Source organism: Lactuca sativa, chromosome 3 (assembly GCF_002870075.4).
Source record: "Lactuca sativa cultivar Salinas chromosome 3, Lsat_Salinas_v11, whole genome shotgun sequence".
NCBI lineage: Eukaryota > Viridiplantae > Streptophyta > Magnoliopsida > Asterales > Asteraceae > Lactuca > Lactuca sativa.
In genome coordinates, this window is record NC_056625.2 from 64812140 (window position 1) to 64827821 (window position 15682).

The following is a 15682-nucleotide window of genomic DNA, read 5'->3' on the forward strand; positions in this document are numbered from 1 at the left end:
ATTTACGAAACGTGCAACCAAAATAGCTTGTTTCATAACATTCCAACTTTGACACCAAAAAATGTATATTTTAAGCATAAAATGGGTTGTCCAGTCCTAGCATGTATTAATAACATCAAATATAAACACGTACCTTCAATATTGAATAATAATAGTATATCTTATTTTCTTATCAAGAAAATAAATGTTATTATGTCGACGGGATTCGTAAAAGTAAAATTTGAGTTTCACACGTACCGAGAATAATTCACAAAAAAGAGTCGGTGGCATACTGACACCCAAAAGACATTGTTTCTTGTTTCCCATTAACGCCACCCACCTGATTGTCTAAATCCTTTTAAATCCTTCATAAATTCTCAATATTCCATTATATTAAATCCAAATATTAAAACTAAAACATTTCTCGACTCTTTTTTCTCAGTGTTACTGAAAATAGTTCAAAATGGATTAAAAATGATATAAGGCAAGCGATGTATGTTTTCTTTTGATATTTTGGAAATCACTTCAAAAAAACTAAAATAATAATTCTTTTTTGATAGAAAGAAAATATCAAAAATCTTTTCCTACATTCCCAAGACAAATCCATGTTCACCGACATTGTTGAAAATATATATTATAAAATAAGAGAAGAGTAAACTTAAACTGTAAAAAATCTATATAAACCCTTATACTTACACAGATACACATATCACACCTACATAGTAAAAACAATGGCGATCTTTCTCTACTTTCTCTTTACTCTTCCCGTAATTGCCTCTACAAATGCTTGTGATAGATGTCTGCATCAAACTAAAGCACTTCTCTTCTCCAATGCATCTGCTCTTTCATGTACCATTTCTCTATTCTTTTTTGTTTTGGAAAATTTTGATTTTGAGATTGACCATGTTATTATTTCTTGATTTAATTTACTGGGTAATAACTATTTTCGAAAAAAAATGTAGATGGAGCATGTGGGTATGGTTCATCTGCTCCAAGCTTCTACAATGGCCATCTTGCTGCTGCTGTTCCCAACATCTACAAATTCGGGTCGGGTTGTGGTGCTTGTTTCCAGGTACAAATTTACACATTTGACCTTGATGTTTAACTGTTTGTTCATTTTTGGTTATGAATGTGTGGTCATGTATGTCGTTTTACAGGTCAGATGCATGGATGCTAAGTTGTGCTCAAAAGTTGGAACTCAAGTGATAGTGACTGATCTGAATAGCAACACACAGACAGATTTGGTGTTGAGCAGCAGAGCTTTAATGGCTATGGCGAATAAGGGTATGGAGCAAAAGCTATTGAAACTTGGTGCTGCCAACGTGGAATATAAAAGGTATATCGAATCAAAATAAACGAATTTTGTATTTCATTATCGAAAAGTAGTATTGATTTACAATTACTTTGTGTGTAGAGTACCTTGTGATTACAAAGGCAAAAATCTGGCATTGAGGGTGGAAGAATCAAGCCGGAAGCCCCATTATCTTGCCATCAAGTTCTTATTTCAAGGTGGCCAAACTGAGATCGTATCCGTTGATGTTGCCCAGGTAAATCTTTGTTGTTGTTGTTACGATAATCCAACGTAATTGTTGTCGAAAACTTACAGGACACGTTGTGTTTCAGGTTGGATTGTCGAATTGGGGTTTTTTGAGCAGAAAGTCAGGGGCAATTTGGGAAACGAGTAGAGTTCCGGCAGGGGCGTTGCAGTTCCGGTTGGCGGTGACGTCTGGATATGATCGGAAGGCGATTTGGGCCAAGAGTGTGCTCCCGGCCGACTGGAATGTTGGAGTTGTGTATGATTCCGGCGTACAAATTGACGACGTTGCTGAAGAAGGTTGTGGTCGATGTGATTAGATTTTGTATTAAGTTTCCGATTGATTTGTCGTTTGGACAATATTCAATGGAACCCGTAGTTTCTGTTATGTTGTAGACTGTAGTATTTATCTTTACAATTATGTATGTATGTATTATTAAATATTAGACCGGAAGAAAAAAATACTGAACAATATCTTGACTGATATTTTGGCAAGTTGCAAAATTCCAAAATATGCATTCCTCTTTTAAACTTGTCTGTAAGGTTTAAACTTGTCTGTAAGGATTTCAAAAAAGGTTGATTTCTCACAACTACAACTATTGATGTCCCTAATCTAAACCATTGGATGTTTACCCAACTGTGTGGCCCAAGTGTATAACAAGCTTGGCAAGGCCCATTTAGTCTAATCAGATGGTGACATTCCCAAATGAACACGTCTTATGACGTCTCATCACTTTCTCTTGAGTCTTGAGGCAGCAAGCATAACATTAGCTTTTAGTCAAACGAACTTAGTAGTGATTTTTGTTAGGAAAAAAAAGGGTAATCAGAGTTAGAAAGACGGGTTATTGACTTGCTTGGATCAATGAAAGTTGTGAAAAACACTTTTAGATTAAAACATTTTGAGGGTACACTCGAAAGTCTTTAATCAGATAAAATTCATTGTTTTCTAGAAGAGCGAATGCAGAAGATGTTATGAAAAAGTGTGTATCAAACTGATTTCGAATATGATAATAAGGACCCTAACTTCCTGTCTTAAAATTGTTATATAGCAGTTACATGAATCTAACTTCCTGCCCCTTGAACCCCGCCATGGGTTGTCGCCCCTTGGACCCTGCTCCCAGGAGCGCTGCCCCTGGACCCCGTCGGGCTTCGCCTCTAAATAGTAGTATAATTTCAATTAAAACAAACTTAAATAAATGTCACTCCGCACCACCCAAACTTGTTTAATATTTATCAAAATAACAATGATCAACAAATTAATCTCATTGCATTTAAATAATATTAATGATACAAAATCACCAACAACCAGTATCAAACGAAAGTTTTATATATATATATATATATATATATATATATATATATATATATATATATATATATATATATATATATATATATATATATATAATACGTAAGTTTCTCCCTATAAATCTAGGGATACATGAAATGAGAGATATGGAATGATCCAAGAAATCATCATTGTCCTGGTATTAGGCAAAATATGAGATACAAAGTACATAATGTGCGTTTTGTTCTATGTTTTTGAGACAAAAATTTAAACAGAAACACGTAAGTGAAAACTACTGTTTAGCCAAACTCATAGAGTCATAGAGATAAGGCATTCAGCCACTCAAGTTCGATAAACTTTGCGGAAAAGCCGCATATGCTGGAAGTAGACGCATCATTTGGCTTTTTATGGGAAATATAATAAACGGGTATGTTTATTATACTATGGATACAGTTTTACGCTAGGGCGCTACCCGGCACCCCACAAGGGGAATGCCCTTTTTACCATATCTGTTGGCCAAGAGCTATGATCATTGGACCCTACCAGAGACAATGCCCCTTAAACCCTACTAAGGGTGTTACCATCGAATGTATTTAAACTTCATATTTCTATAGATCAGATTAGCATGCATTTTGCACCACCCGAACTTACAACATAGCAAAATCTTAACTCAAACATGTTTTTGGAATCATAATGGATTTGAATTATGATGAAAGTTAAACGCTTAAAACATCATGGATTTGAATCGTAAATTCTATTTCTTTGCATGTCAGCTTCTCATTTGGCCCAACCTAATCCATTTTTACATGCGAGTCGCAACACCTAATAGGGTAATAGTAAATAGCACATTAGCCGCAACACCTAATAGGCTAATAGTAAACAGCACACTAGCCACAACTAAAGATGTACCAAAATAGAGATTGTCTGATCTGGATTTTAAAATTTCAATCCGTTTGTAACCGGATTTGGAGGGTTTTGGATATCAAATAATTTGATTCGGTTTTATTCGGATTTTTTGCAGGAAATTTTGATCCACTATATCCGGATTCGGAAAGTTTTGAACAAGATTTTTCAATTGCTCTTATCTCCAACAATATATTTGTTGGATTAGTTTCTAAGTCCATAACTATTTTGGTATGTACTTGACCCGATGGTGCATGGTCCTTTTGGGTTGCCTTCACCAAAGCAACTTGATAGGATGATTTATGGAGAGAAAGGATTAAATATGATTTATTAATATATTATGAGAATAATATATTAAAGGAGAAATCATATTGTTTAATTAATATTAGTCAATAATTAATTGGTAATTAGTTTTATGACTAAAAGAGATTAATTAAACTTAAGGGACTGGAATTGTAATTATAAGATAATTGCAATTTGGGCCATGGATTATCTTAAATCAAGAGGTGGATGAATTCTTATGGGAAGCCCGTAAGGAAATCGTCCAAGGGCTTGATTAAAGGAGTCTATGGGTTGCTTAGGGCTTAAGCATCCAAATTAGGGTTTCCTTGTTAGATAACCCTAATAGCCTCACTATATATAGAACCCTTAAGGCTCAAAAACGTGGGGAACTTCTTTTCTAGGGTTAGAACACGTTTTGGGCAGCCTCTAACCTCTCTCCTCTTATTCCTCTTGCTTATGGTGTTTGTGAGCCATTAGAGGAGTGACACTTGTGACTCTAAGCCTTCCAAAGTCAATTCAAAGAGGAATTGGGATTGTTATTGCTACATAACAATCAAGGTACTATCTTAAACCTAATTATATGTTAATATTGATTTCCATATGCTAGAATTAGGGTTTATAGTCTTGGATTCAAAGCATGTACAATAGAGAAACCTAGATCCAAGCATTAGGGTTTGTATGAGCACATAGGATGTCTTATGACCAAAACCCATCAGTGGTATCAGAGCCTTGATTGGTTTCAATTGTATTGATGCATTGTATAACTAGAAAATTCATTTTTTGGGTTTCTGGAGGCTGGACTCGCCGAGTCCATGGCTGAACTCGCCGAGTCCATGCAGACTCGACGAGTCCAAGCCTGACTCGACGAGTCAACTCATCAGATGGAGGGTATTTCGCGATATCTTGTTGTTTTTGCTTATGGATAGTTACCTTATCATATTAGATCAATATAAATCCAATTTTTTGATATATATGACTATATTTTTGATCTAATTGAAGATATTTATCAATTAATAAGATAATTGTTTCCTTATGTGATAATTGATTAATTATTTTGACTAAATTGATAAATTGTTTTGCAAGAAATCATTAAATAAATCAAATATGGATAATTATGTGATTAATTGTTAATTTAGATTATTTGTTATTTGATCCTTGTTGTTATGAAATGTTTCATATTTTCCCCTTTAGGTTTTATAGTTTAAATTTGAACCCAAAGGTTTTGTTGTTTTGAAATTTAAATAGTTGAAACCCTAATGTTTTGAAAAAGGTTTCAAAACTTGCCCTCAAGTTTTGGAATAATTTTGATTAATAGTTTAATTTTGATGTATATTTAAATTCTAAACCCTAATGTGTTGAAATGTTTCAAAACTTGCCCTCAAGTTTAGGAATTTAAAAGTTGATTAAAAGTTTAATTAGGAATGTTAAATTCTAAAACCCTAGTATTGTTTTGAAAAAGCTCAAATCCCACCCTTATGGTTTTATTAATTAATTAAGGTGTATAATTAAAGGAGGTTTAATAAATCCATAAAAGTTTAGGTTTAAAATTTAATTGAATTAAAAGTATAATTGTTAAATTTGATCACCTAGTATTTTAAAAGTGTAAAATACACCCTATACTATATATAACATTAAAAGTCTAACATTATATATATGTATGAGTAAAAGTCAGTCTTACCATTAGTAGGCCTCATTCACGAAGCTGGTCTATAAGGGGTGTTTAAGAAAATTGCCTATAAAATGGCGATTGAATGGGTATCCACTCTTACCCACCGCACTCTTGACTAGTGGAGGGTCGTTAGCCGAACGGGTAGGATAGGACGAAACCTTCCATTATATGTATAATGAATTATTAAAGTAACTAAATGTTTTCATAAAATTCCCAATCTTAGTTACTTAGGCAAAAGTGAATTGATGCAATTCCATGAAATTACACTTTGTGCCCTTGCAAAGACGTTAGTGGAGCGTGTGTGGTTTACCGGCACACTAAATGGTTCTAAGCAAAGGTAGCAAAGGGTGACTCAATGTTTGTCATAGTTCGGTGGAGCGTGTGTGGTTTACCGGCACATCGAATAGGTGACTTTAACATGTGAGGGCACCATGTAAGTTTGCATGGTTATTCACACTCGCTTTGTGATCCTCGGCATCCCAGTCACAAACAAGAGGGGCATATCGAGATTTAAACATGCCATTGAAAGTTCAATGAATCTCAAAGGATCTAGGAGTTTTCATAGATTTAAAACTTAAATTTCTTTTTTGTTTTTCGTGGTGGAAATTAGTGAATCGTCATTCACTTACCTTCAAATATTCTGCAATTAGGGTTACGACATCCCTCTCCCGAGTTGTAGAATATTGTGTTGGGTCCTAGCCTTAGTACCTCATTTGGGTGATTTACTAAGGACTCAATCAATCAACTAACTTGAATTCGTTTTCTCCCGTATTGTAGATGTCAAAGTTCGACAACAATGGTTTTCCCAAATCCCGTGGAACAAGCATTCCACATGAAGATGATATTCCACGATTCGATCAAGGAACAAGAAATCATGTTTCACTTCCTCCTCCTCCTCCAATTATTCTCCCTAACCCACAAGTTCAAAGGCTTGAAAAGTTCAAGATCACTCAAGCCCTCTTGGCAAGTAAACATAAAGAAGGAAAGCCGGTGTGTGCACACGTCCTAGGGATGAAGTCACACATTGATAGGTTAAGAATGTTGGGATCCGTTGTCTATGAGGAAATGGCTGTTGATTGGGTTCTTCAGTCACTTCCTAACTCATATAGTGAGTTCGTAAGAGAGTACTATATGATGAACTACGACGTGACCCTTATAGATCTCACTTATATGCTTATTGCTGCTGAATCAGCAATGATTTGGCGCAATAGAAAAGCAAAGTTGATTGGTGAATCTGCCTTCGAGACCTCTGTGGATATAGACAATGGCAACGAAAGACATGCTATGATCGAAAAGTTTGATCACAAGAGAAAGGCAATGTCTGAAGTAGTTCCGTGTCATGTTCCAAAAGAGTCAATTTGCTTTTATCGCCAAGAGAAAGGGTATTGGAGACGAAGCTGCCCTATTTACCTAAGAGATCTAAGAGATGGGAGAGTCAAAACGTATGGCTTTGCTTTAGGTAAAATCCATTGACTAACTCTTTTAAGCTTCTATTCTAGATTCTTAATACATAATGTGATAAGATTACAATTGATGTTTTGTAGGATCGAAGAAAAGAAAGGAAGCTTAAGGGAAGAAGTGAGCAAAATCTAACCGTGAAAGAATGGATTTCGATCGCATTTCTCAAAGATTAGATTCTTAAGCTACTACTTAGAGTTAGAGTTAGATTGCTAAGAAAGATGTATTAGCATAAGTTTTTCAATGAATTGCATTGTAAGGACAAATTTTTCCGCAATAAAATAAATTTTGATTTTAAATTTTATTTATTTATCCTTGCAATGGTGTGTATGAAAAATTGATGTTAAAATGTTTCTATTATTAGCAATAATGGATTTGGTTCTTATTATGTTATTTATGGAAAGTCGAGAATTTACCAAATAGGGAGAGTTTCTTATCGCCCAAAGTTTCAATTGGACAGAAATTTGGAATCACGCAACTTGGTTGCACGATGAATGAGAAATTTCATATTTGGAAATTAGACTAATTCATTGACAAAGTGTCAAGTGAAGGACTAGGAGATCGAGTACACAAAGTTGTGTGTTGATCAAAGTCCACCATAAGAGTAACAAAGATATTCGTCATGATTTACTAAAGGTTTAGTAAATATGATTATACGTATAAGATTAAGTGTAATTCTGAATTGATTGAAAAAGTTTAAATCAATAGCAAAACGAATAAGAAGAATCAAGTAGGCAGAAAGATAAAAGTTTCTCCATTCTAAGAAGAAGGGAGAGTACCTTTTATACTTTATGATAGGTCTTAATGATTAAGAACCATATCTCAATTGATCCTCTAAGTGAGTCTTAGTACAATTGTATGTTTAAGAAGAGGAATCGAGGATTGAAGAAATGGTTAAATCAAGAAGTCAATCATACTTCGTTCCAAAACAAGTCTTAGGATTAAGATTGTGACATTGAGTGGAAAAAGTATTAAAAGGGTTTGTAACATTCATCAAATGTGGAAAGTTGTGATGTCTTGGATAAGACAAAGACCAGCTAGGACCAATTTATGAAGAGTTTTGATAAAAGCTACACTAACTCTTGAATATTTGTTTGTCAAGAAATGTTTTGACAAGAGAATCTTATATGACAAGGAGTCTTAAAGGTCTTGAAAGGTTTCAAGAACAAATCAAATAAACCTTATCGATCATCACTAGCACACGATTTGAGGTTTACAACTTATCGTGTTGACATTATTTTGTTTCTGTGTTGTTCCAATTGAGTTAATTATGCATGTGAGTTCTATGAGTTCTCATTTTGAACGCATAAAAGGCAAAGGACCTTAATCAATGAAAGCTACATTGATAGGAAAGGGTGAGCTGTTTAACTGCTTGGAAGACATGGTGGGCAGTTGTGCTACCATAAGGCAAGAAATCAAGATTAAGAAAGATCGGTCCATATGAGTTTGAATTTGTCGTAAACCTTAGTTTCAACAAATTCACATGGATAGGAACACATACACCGCTCAAATCTATGTGTCATAAGATTTCCTCCTTCATGAAAATGATTGTGAGGAAATGCTTTCACTAAGAAAGATTTAAGAAGATAGTGATTGTAAAATTGCATTCTCGAATTCGATTATGGTTACGGTATCGCTTTCCATTATTTGAATTGTGAGGTTTGGCAATTGTTTACACACATATGAACTATCTAAGGCAAAGGTGTATAAGTTCAAGAAGCCTTGATAAAAGATTATCAAATCACTAAGTATTAGAAACATGGACTTAAGAAAGTCAATAGGTATTGTCTTTCTGAAAGTCAAGATGTTTATGAATACATGTCGAAGCTAGTGGGAGTATAAGTGTTATGTTTTATAATAATCATCATGATAGTGGGAGCATAAAAGTTATGATTGTATGATTATTAAGGCACGTATTGCAAGTTGGCAATATTAATTATAGAAAACAAGAATTATACCTTGCAAAGTCGTAAGGGTTGTAAGGTTGTTTTGCTATAATTAAGGGAGAGAATATTATGCTTCATTTCGAATCTAAAGGATTAGGTTGAGAAATGCTAATAAATTTAGTCAAGGGTACATAGTGTGTTCTTAAGATTTCGATTATGATTATGACATTCCTCTTCACAATTCGAATTTTGAGAACATAGCAAATAAAACATTATGCGTTGTGTCCCATACGCTTCGGGTATAGGATCGATTGCAAATGCTTTAATGTTTGACCATTCTAAAATTTTCCAAATGTCTAGCGCATTTAGAGGGAAAAGGGACTAGAATCGGTTTTGACTAAAATAATTAAACAACTATCAAAGGACAATCCAAAGTTCGACGAAGATTGGTCGCTTGTGAGTAGTTGGAAGCATGGTATTGGATGGACCATATCGACATTATTATGAATAGAAAAGATTCTATTAAGAATAAGTTGTCATATGGAAATTATGGAAATATTTCCATATTGGATGGACCATACGACATCATTACGAATAGATAAGATTCTATTAAGAATGAGTTGTCATATGGAAAATATGGAAGCGTGTCCATATTGGGAATGAATATATAAGATCTATGTCTAAGATTAGAAACTTTTATGCAAAAGGATGTTCAAAGGAAAGTACTTTGAGTGAGAGACATCATATCTAAGGAATTGTCTTGTAACAATCTCCGATAGAGGACTTTGTAATATCATTGGCAATAGTCTTTGTGACTTTGGTGCAGTGAAATCACAAAAGGATCATTGCATAAAATGTTAGAATCTAGAATATTCTATAAGTAGCAAGAATTTGATATTCTTTCACTTATGGAAAGGATTTGGAGTTGTGAAATGAGAATGATTGGAAATGTGTTCAATTTGATCTATTTCACAAAGTAAGAACCATAGGTAAACATTGTGTGCATGCTAGTAGCATGGGACAAGTGTTGTAATTCAAGTAAGAAGTTGATTACCCGAAACGACAAATAATGAGTAATCGATATGGTGATAAATAAAAGGCATTTTATTTATGATCAAAGGATTGAGGCCATATGGGATTAGTATTATTCTTGTGTTTCACATTTGCATGTTTTGACTTCCAGAATAATTGAGTTTATTAAGAATAATCGAATTATTCAAACGGGCCACAGTCGTTCATATGTTGGAAGTAGATATGAATGAAGACTGTCGTGAATTGGTGTGTGGATTGTCTAAAAGAGTATTAGACATAAGCAAATGTTTGCTGCAACGTTCATGAGTGCTTATGAATATGAATTTGAGCATTGGATTAAACGCACGCTCACTTGGATCACTCCATGAATTGTATCACGAGTGATTGGTGAGACGATAACATCTTATATTCTTGAAACTGAGATGTGTGAGTTGTATCTTACAAATCAGTTGCACATTGATAATATGTAAACGCACCAGTAACTTGGTGTTATAAAACATATTGTTGTGTGTAATTCGGTAAGTGAGTGCAAGCAAGCATTGTATCAAAGTTTATCCGTTCCTTTTATCCAAAGTAGGATAAAAGCGATATCTTTGGGCCCCTCGATGATTTAGTGATGACAAACGTAAATGCTCGGCCGGGCTAGGGCTAATTTGATTTGTTCAATTAGTCTGTCGTCATAAATTGGAAATCGAGATATAGTACAAAGAGAATGATTTGAAATCATATCTCATACGATATCAAGAATGGAGGAATATATGATCCCTTATCTAAGGACACGCGTATCTGATAGGATCAGAGTTGACAGCGGCTTTGGAAAGCTACGATTGCAGATCAGGATCTGAAGTCATACGCAGAATAGTTGTTAGACTTATCCAAGTGGGAGACTGTTGGATTAGTGTCTATGTCCATAACTATTTTGGTATGTACTTGACCCGATGGTGCATGGTCCTTTTGGGTTGCCTTCACCAAAGCAACTTGATAGGATGATTTATGGAGAGAAAGGATTAAATATGATTTATTAATATATTATGAGAATAATACATTAAAGGAGAAATCATATTGTTTAATTAATATTAGTCAATAATTAATTGGTAATTAGTTTTATGACTAAAAGAGATTAATTAAACTTAAGGGACTGGAATTGTAATTATAAGATAATTGCAATTTGGGCCATGGATTATCTTAAATCAAGAGGTGGATGAATTCTTATGGGAAGCCCATAAGGAAATCGTCCAAGGGCTTGATTAAAGGAGTCTATGGGTTGCTTAGGGCTTAAGCATCCAAATTAGGGTTTCCTTGTTAGATAACCGTAATAGCCTCACTATATATAGAACCCTTAAGGCTCAAAAACGTGGGGAACTTCTTTTCTAGGGTTAGAACACGTTTTGGGCAGCCTCTAACCTCTCTCCTCTTCATCCTCTTGCTTATGGTGTTTGTGAGCCATTAGAGGAGTGACACTTGTGACTCTAAGCCTTCCAAAGTCAATTCAAGGAGGAATTGGGATTGTTATTGCTACATAACAATCAAGGTACTATCTTAAACCTAATTATATGTTAATATTGATTTCCATATGCTAGAATTAGGGTTTATAGTCTTGGATTCAAAGCATGTACAATAGAGAAACCTAGATCCAAGCATTAGGGTTTGTATGAGCACATAGGATGTCTTATGACCAGAACCCATCAATATTCTCTAAATCTTTTTCCAATTCCACAATATTGGTGTGTTGCCTCGTTGAGGAGATTCATCTCCTTGTGATCCTTCAGAGTCCGAACTCCCACCTTCGGATTCGCTTGAAGAGGAGGAAATAATGAGCTTTCGCTTCGGTTGGGTCTTCCTCCTTTTCGGCTGTGGGGACGAAGCAGCCTTCGGTTGTTTACGCTTCTTGGGAGAAGGTCCCTTTGGAGCTTTGGACACTTGCTTCCCTTTGTCACCCTTTTTTCCCCTGGCCACCGGTTTATCGGCATCATGAATCGATCGCAGCATGTCCGGTGTCAGTTCCCTCGGACCAGTTGGGCGAAACTCATTGATCGTTCTGATCAGTCTGCTATCAGCGGGCACATCGACATACATCGACTCCGGGATAGAGCCAATGAATGAGAATTTGGATGCATCGGATACGATGATCTTCTTGGTATGAAACGTACCAATAGAAGACATCGGTGCACCGTCGGCTGTTGGAACGTTAAACTTGTCCATGGCCCATCTTGTGATCAGAATCCAGAACCGGGACAGCGACACCTCGGAGTGTCGGGAAGAAGAAGAGAGGCTCTGAATCAGTTGTTGCCAAAGGACAAACCCATAGTCCAAGTTTATCCCATTGTATACCCCGTACATGATCGAAAGGAAAAGACGACTTGCACCGTCAGATCCTGAGCTCCTCTCTGACAGACCCTTGAAGAGAACTGTAAATAACCCATTCCACTGGGGCGGTAGGCAGGACTTCTTAAATTTGGCGACGGAGGTGAGAACCTCTGTGTAGCCCATGTTGTAAAACATGTTGTACAGCATACCAACCGGAATCGTCTCCGGGTGAACTCGCGATGGGTCAGCAGCAAACCCAACCATGGTGCAGAAGCGGGGGCGAGATATGGAAGTCTTGTGTTCTCCCACTTCAAAGAATACCCTGTCGACGGCCTTGTCGTAGTAAGCCGTCGCGTAGACCTGAGATAAGGCCACCATTGGCACCGTTTCAATCCTTGATAGTGCAGGAGCAAGCTGGGAGTATTTGAGGCATTCAATGACCGGCGACATATAGGAATCATACGCCAGAGGGTTGAGATCAATCACCAGGCATTGCTGAGGACGGATTGGAAGAATCTGAGAAGTAGCATGGACGGAAGAAGAGTCAGCCATTGTTGCAGGTTGGAGAAGAAGATGAACAGTGAAGTGCTCTGGAGGATTTGCTCTTTAGAAAATATGGAGGCAGTAAAGAGGTAAAAGGTTTTGTGGACTGCCTTTTATAGTGAGAGACAGGAGAGAGAAAGATCGTTTCATATCTTCTATGCGATGATCACGTAGGAAAGAGATTGTCAGAATCCTAGGATCACGCTACCCAACAAGCGTCGTTTCAGAAGAAAATCGCTTCAAATCCGCACGCGCCATTAATTACCAGAGATATGACGCTTGAATTTCGCACACGCGTCCATAAGTGTCAGTAAAAGCGCGGCCGTTTCAAATTCACACGCGCCTGTCTTTTACCGTCGTTTGAATTTCAATCCTTTGAACTCCCGCCGCGTCAGCAACCTTTTCGTCTTATCCCTTTTTAAACGGCATCTTTTGAATTAAACGCCCACGTGGATTATTGCTGACCATAACTTCATTATTAACCATCCAATATTAATCCAGCCTGTAAAACAATTAGTAACGGACTTTTTGAAAATCAAGGATTTTCGTGCAAAGAGTGTAAAAGAAAAAGAAATAAAGCAACTCTTTAAGGATATTCTGTGATGTCAATAATGACACGAAACTGATGATCCCGGGCACGAATCTCTTCCTTCAAGGTTAAGAGAGACCTCAAAGTGTTAATGTGGAATCCCGTTGAATTACGATCAAACATTTATTAATAAATGTTGAAAGGCTTCTTTTAATAAGGCTAAAAAAGGGTGGTTTCGCTTTGATTCATCAATTCTAATCTTGAAATAAGAAAGAAAGTGAACAAAGTACTTGTGAGACCGGTGTAGTCTGTTGAACAAGTAGGTAGGAATGTATTTTATATTGGCTTGGAATAATATAAAACCTCAGAAAAAAAATTAAAATTGGATTCCTTGGGAAGAAATGTTATGGTGTGTAACAATTTCATAGGAATCACGCAAAAGAAAATTTGAGATTTGATAAGGGTACATTCGTTAATTCATTGGTGAAATCTTGATCAATTTAATTGGTCACCGTCAATTCGTTGGTGTTGAATTTTGGGTTTCACTTAGGTTGTAGTGGCACGAAACTAAGATCATAAACACAGATGTTGTGTAACCGTAAACCTCAGTGGTAGTTGCTGAGAGTCTCAAGGGTTACGATGATGAAACGAATGTAATGGAGAAGTGTAATGGGGATGGTGTAAGAAAACATAGTACCTCTGCTGCGAACATAGGGACCAAGCAGGAATTTCTTAGCTCATGTGAGAAAAGAGTGAGGTAGCTCACGATTAGAATAAATATGTTAGCCTTATTGGGAAGACAAGGTTTGTGTATACCAGGTCATGAAGGCTATTATTCAAAATCTTATGAGGCTTGGGACACATACAGCAGCATGCTTCTAGGGACATTTAAGTAAGTTATCAAATATATCCCCATAAACAAATGAGCACACACAAAAAAAAAATTAAAATATTTTTGGAGTTTTGATAATTAAAAAGATAAAAATAAAATATAAAAAAAATAGGACTTAAAAAAAATTATAAAAGAGTAAAAAAACTTTGAACGGAAAAAAAATGAAAAACCGAACCCGAACGTTCGGTTGGTTTCGGTTCAGGAAAATTTTGAAAACTGAACCCGAACCTTCGGTTGGTTTCGGTTCTGGAAAATTTTGAAAAACCGAACCCGAACCTTCGGTTGGTTTCGGTTCTGGAAAATTTTGAAAAACCGAACCCGAACCTTCTGGAGGTTTCGGTTTTGAAAATTTTAAGAAACCAAGGAGTTTAGATATGCAATTTTAAAAAAAAACTTTTTAGACAAAGAGAAACAATTTTTGTACAAACAAAAATATACAACTTAGGAAAACTACCTTTGAAGTAATGAGCAAATCAGATGATTGAACCGAATCCGAACGTTCGGTTGATTTCGCTTCTTACGTTAGAGATTGAGAGGTAGTATGAGGTACTGACTCTGATTCCATCATACCTAGCCCTTGCAATATTTTATTGAATGATGCTTCAGGAAGAGCTTTGGTAAAGACGTCAGCCAGTTGATCAGTGGTTCTTACGAAGTGAACTTCGACATTTCCATCTTCCACATGATCTTTGATGAAGTGATACCTCAGTGCTATGTGTTTGGTTTTAGAGTGTTGCACTGGGTTATGACAGATCCTAATTGCACTTACAGAGTCACAATATAGTGGGATCTTCTTCATATTGAGTCCATAGTTGCAAAGTTGACTCTGGATCCAAATCACTTGGGATGTGCAGGATGCAGCGGCAATGTATTCCGCTTCGGCAGTAGACAGCGACACACACGTTTGTTTCTTGGATTGCCAGCTGACCAACTTCCCATCAAGAAATTGACAGCCACTAGTTGTGCTTTTGCGGTCGAGTCCACATCCTCCAAGGTCAGCATCAGAATAGGCTTGAATGAAGAAGCCTGAATTGGATGGATACCATAGACCTAAGGAGGTGGTTCGCTTGAGATAGCGTAGGATGTTCTTTACTGCCAGCATATGGGGTTCGCGTGGGTTAGCCTGAAATCGAGCACAATAACACACAGAAAACATGATGTCAGGCCTGCTAGCAGTTAAATACATCAGTGAGCCTATCATTTGACGATAGAGCGTGATATCGACAGCCGGTTTATCTAGTGAAGGGGTGAGCTTGGTGCTGAATGCCATTGGGACTTTTACTTTTGAGTCTCCCATCATTCCAAACTTCGCTAGGAGAGTCTTCGTGTAAGCTTCCTGATTGATAAAGATGCCTTCGGGTCCCTGTCTTATATTTAAAC

General features: G+C 36.4%; 1 protein-coding gene across 1 annotated transcript; it reads left to right on the top strand.

Moving 5' to 3' along the window:
• Positions 1-695: 695 nt before the first annotated feature.
• On the top strand, positions 696-1997 carry LOC111884314 (expansin-like A1). Its single transcript, XM_023880626.3, has 5 exons — positions 696-828; positions 942-1051; positions 1137-1315; positions 1394-1526; positions 1603-1997. Exons 1-5 carry the CDS (start codon positions 711-713, stop codon positions 1831-1833), a joined length of 771 nt encoding a protein of 256 aa, XP_023736394.1. The 5' UTR covers positions 696-710; the 3' UTR covers positions 1834-1997.
• Positions 1998-15682: the final 13685 nt, after the last annotated feature.

What these genes read in the sequence shown, in the direction of transcription:
- LOC111884314 (XM_023880626.3), top strand. Translation starts at nt 711, where the DNA reads ATGGCGATCTTTCTCTACTTTCTCTTTACTCTTCCCGTAATTGCCTCT. An exon ending in CAATGCATCTGCTCTTTCAT is followed by an intron (nt 829 to 941) that starts GTACCATTTCTC and finishes AAAAAAATGTAG; the next exon opens with ATGGAGCATGTGGGTATGGT. An exon ending in GCCAACGTGGAATATAAAAG is followed by an intron (nt 1,316 to 1,393) that starts GTATATCGAATC and finishes CTTTGTGTGTAG; the next exon opens with AGTACCTTGTGATTACAAAG.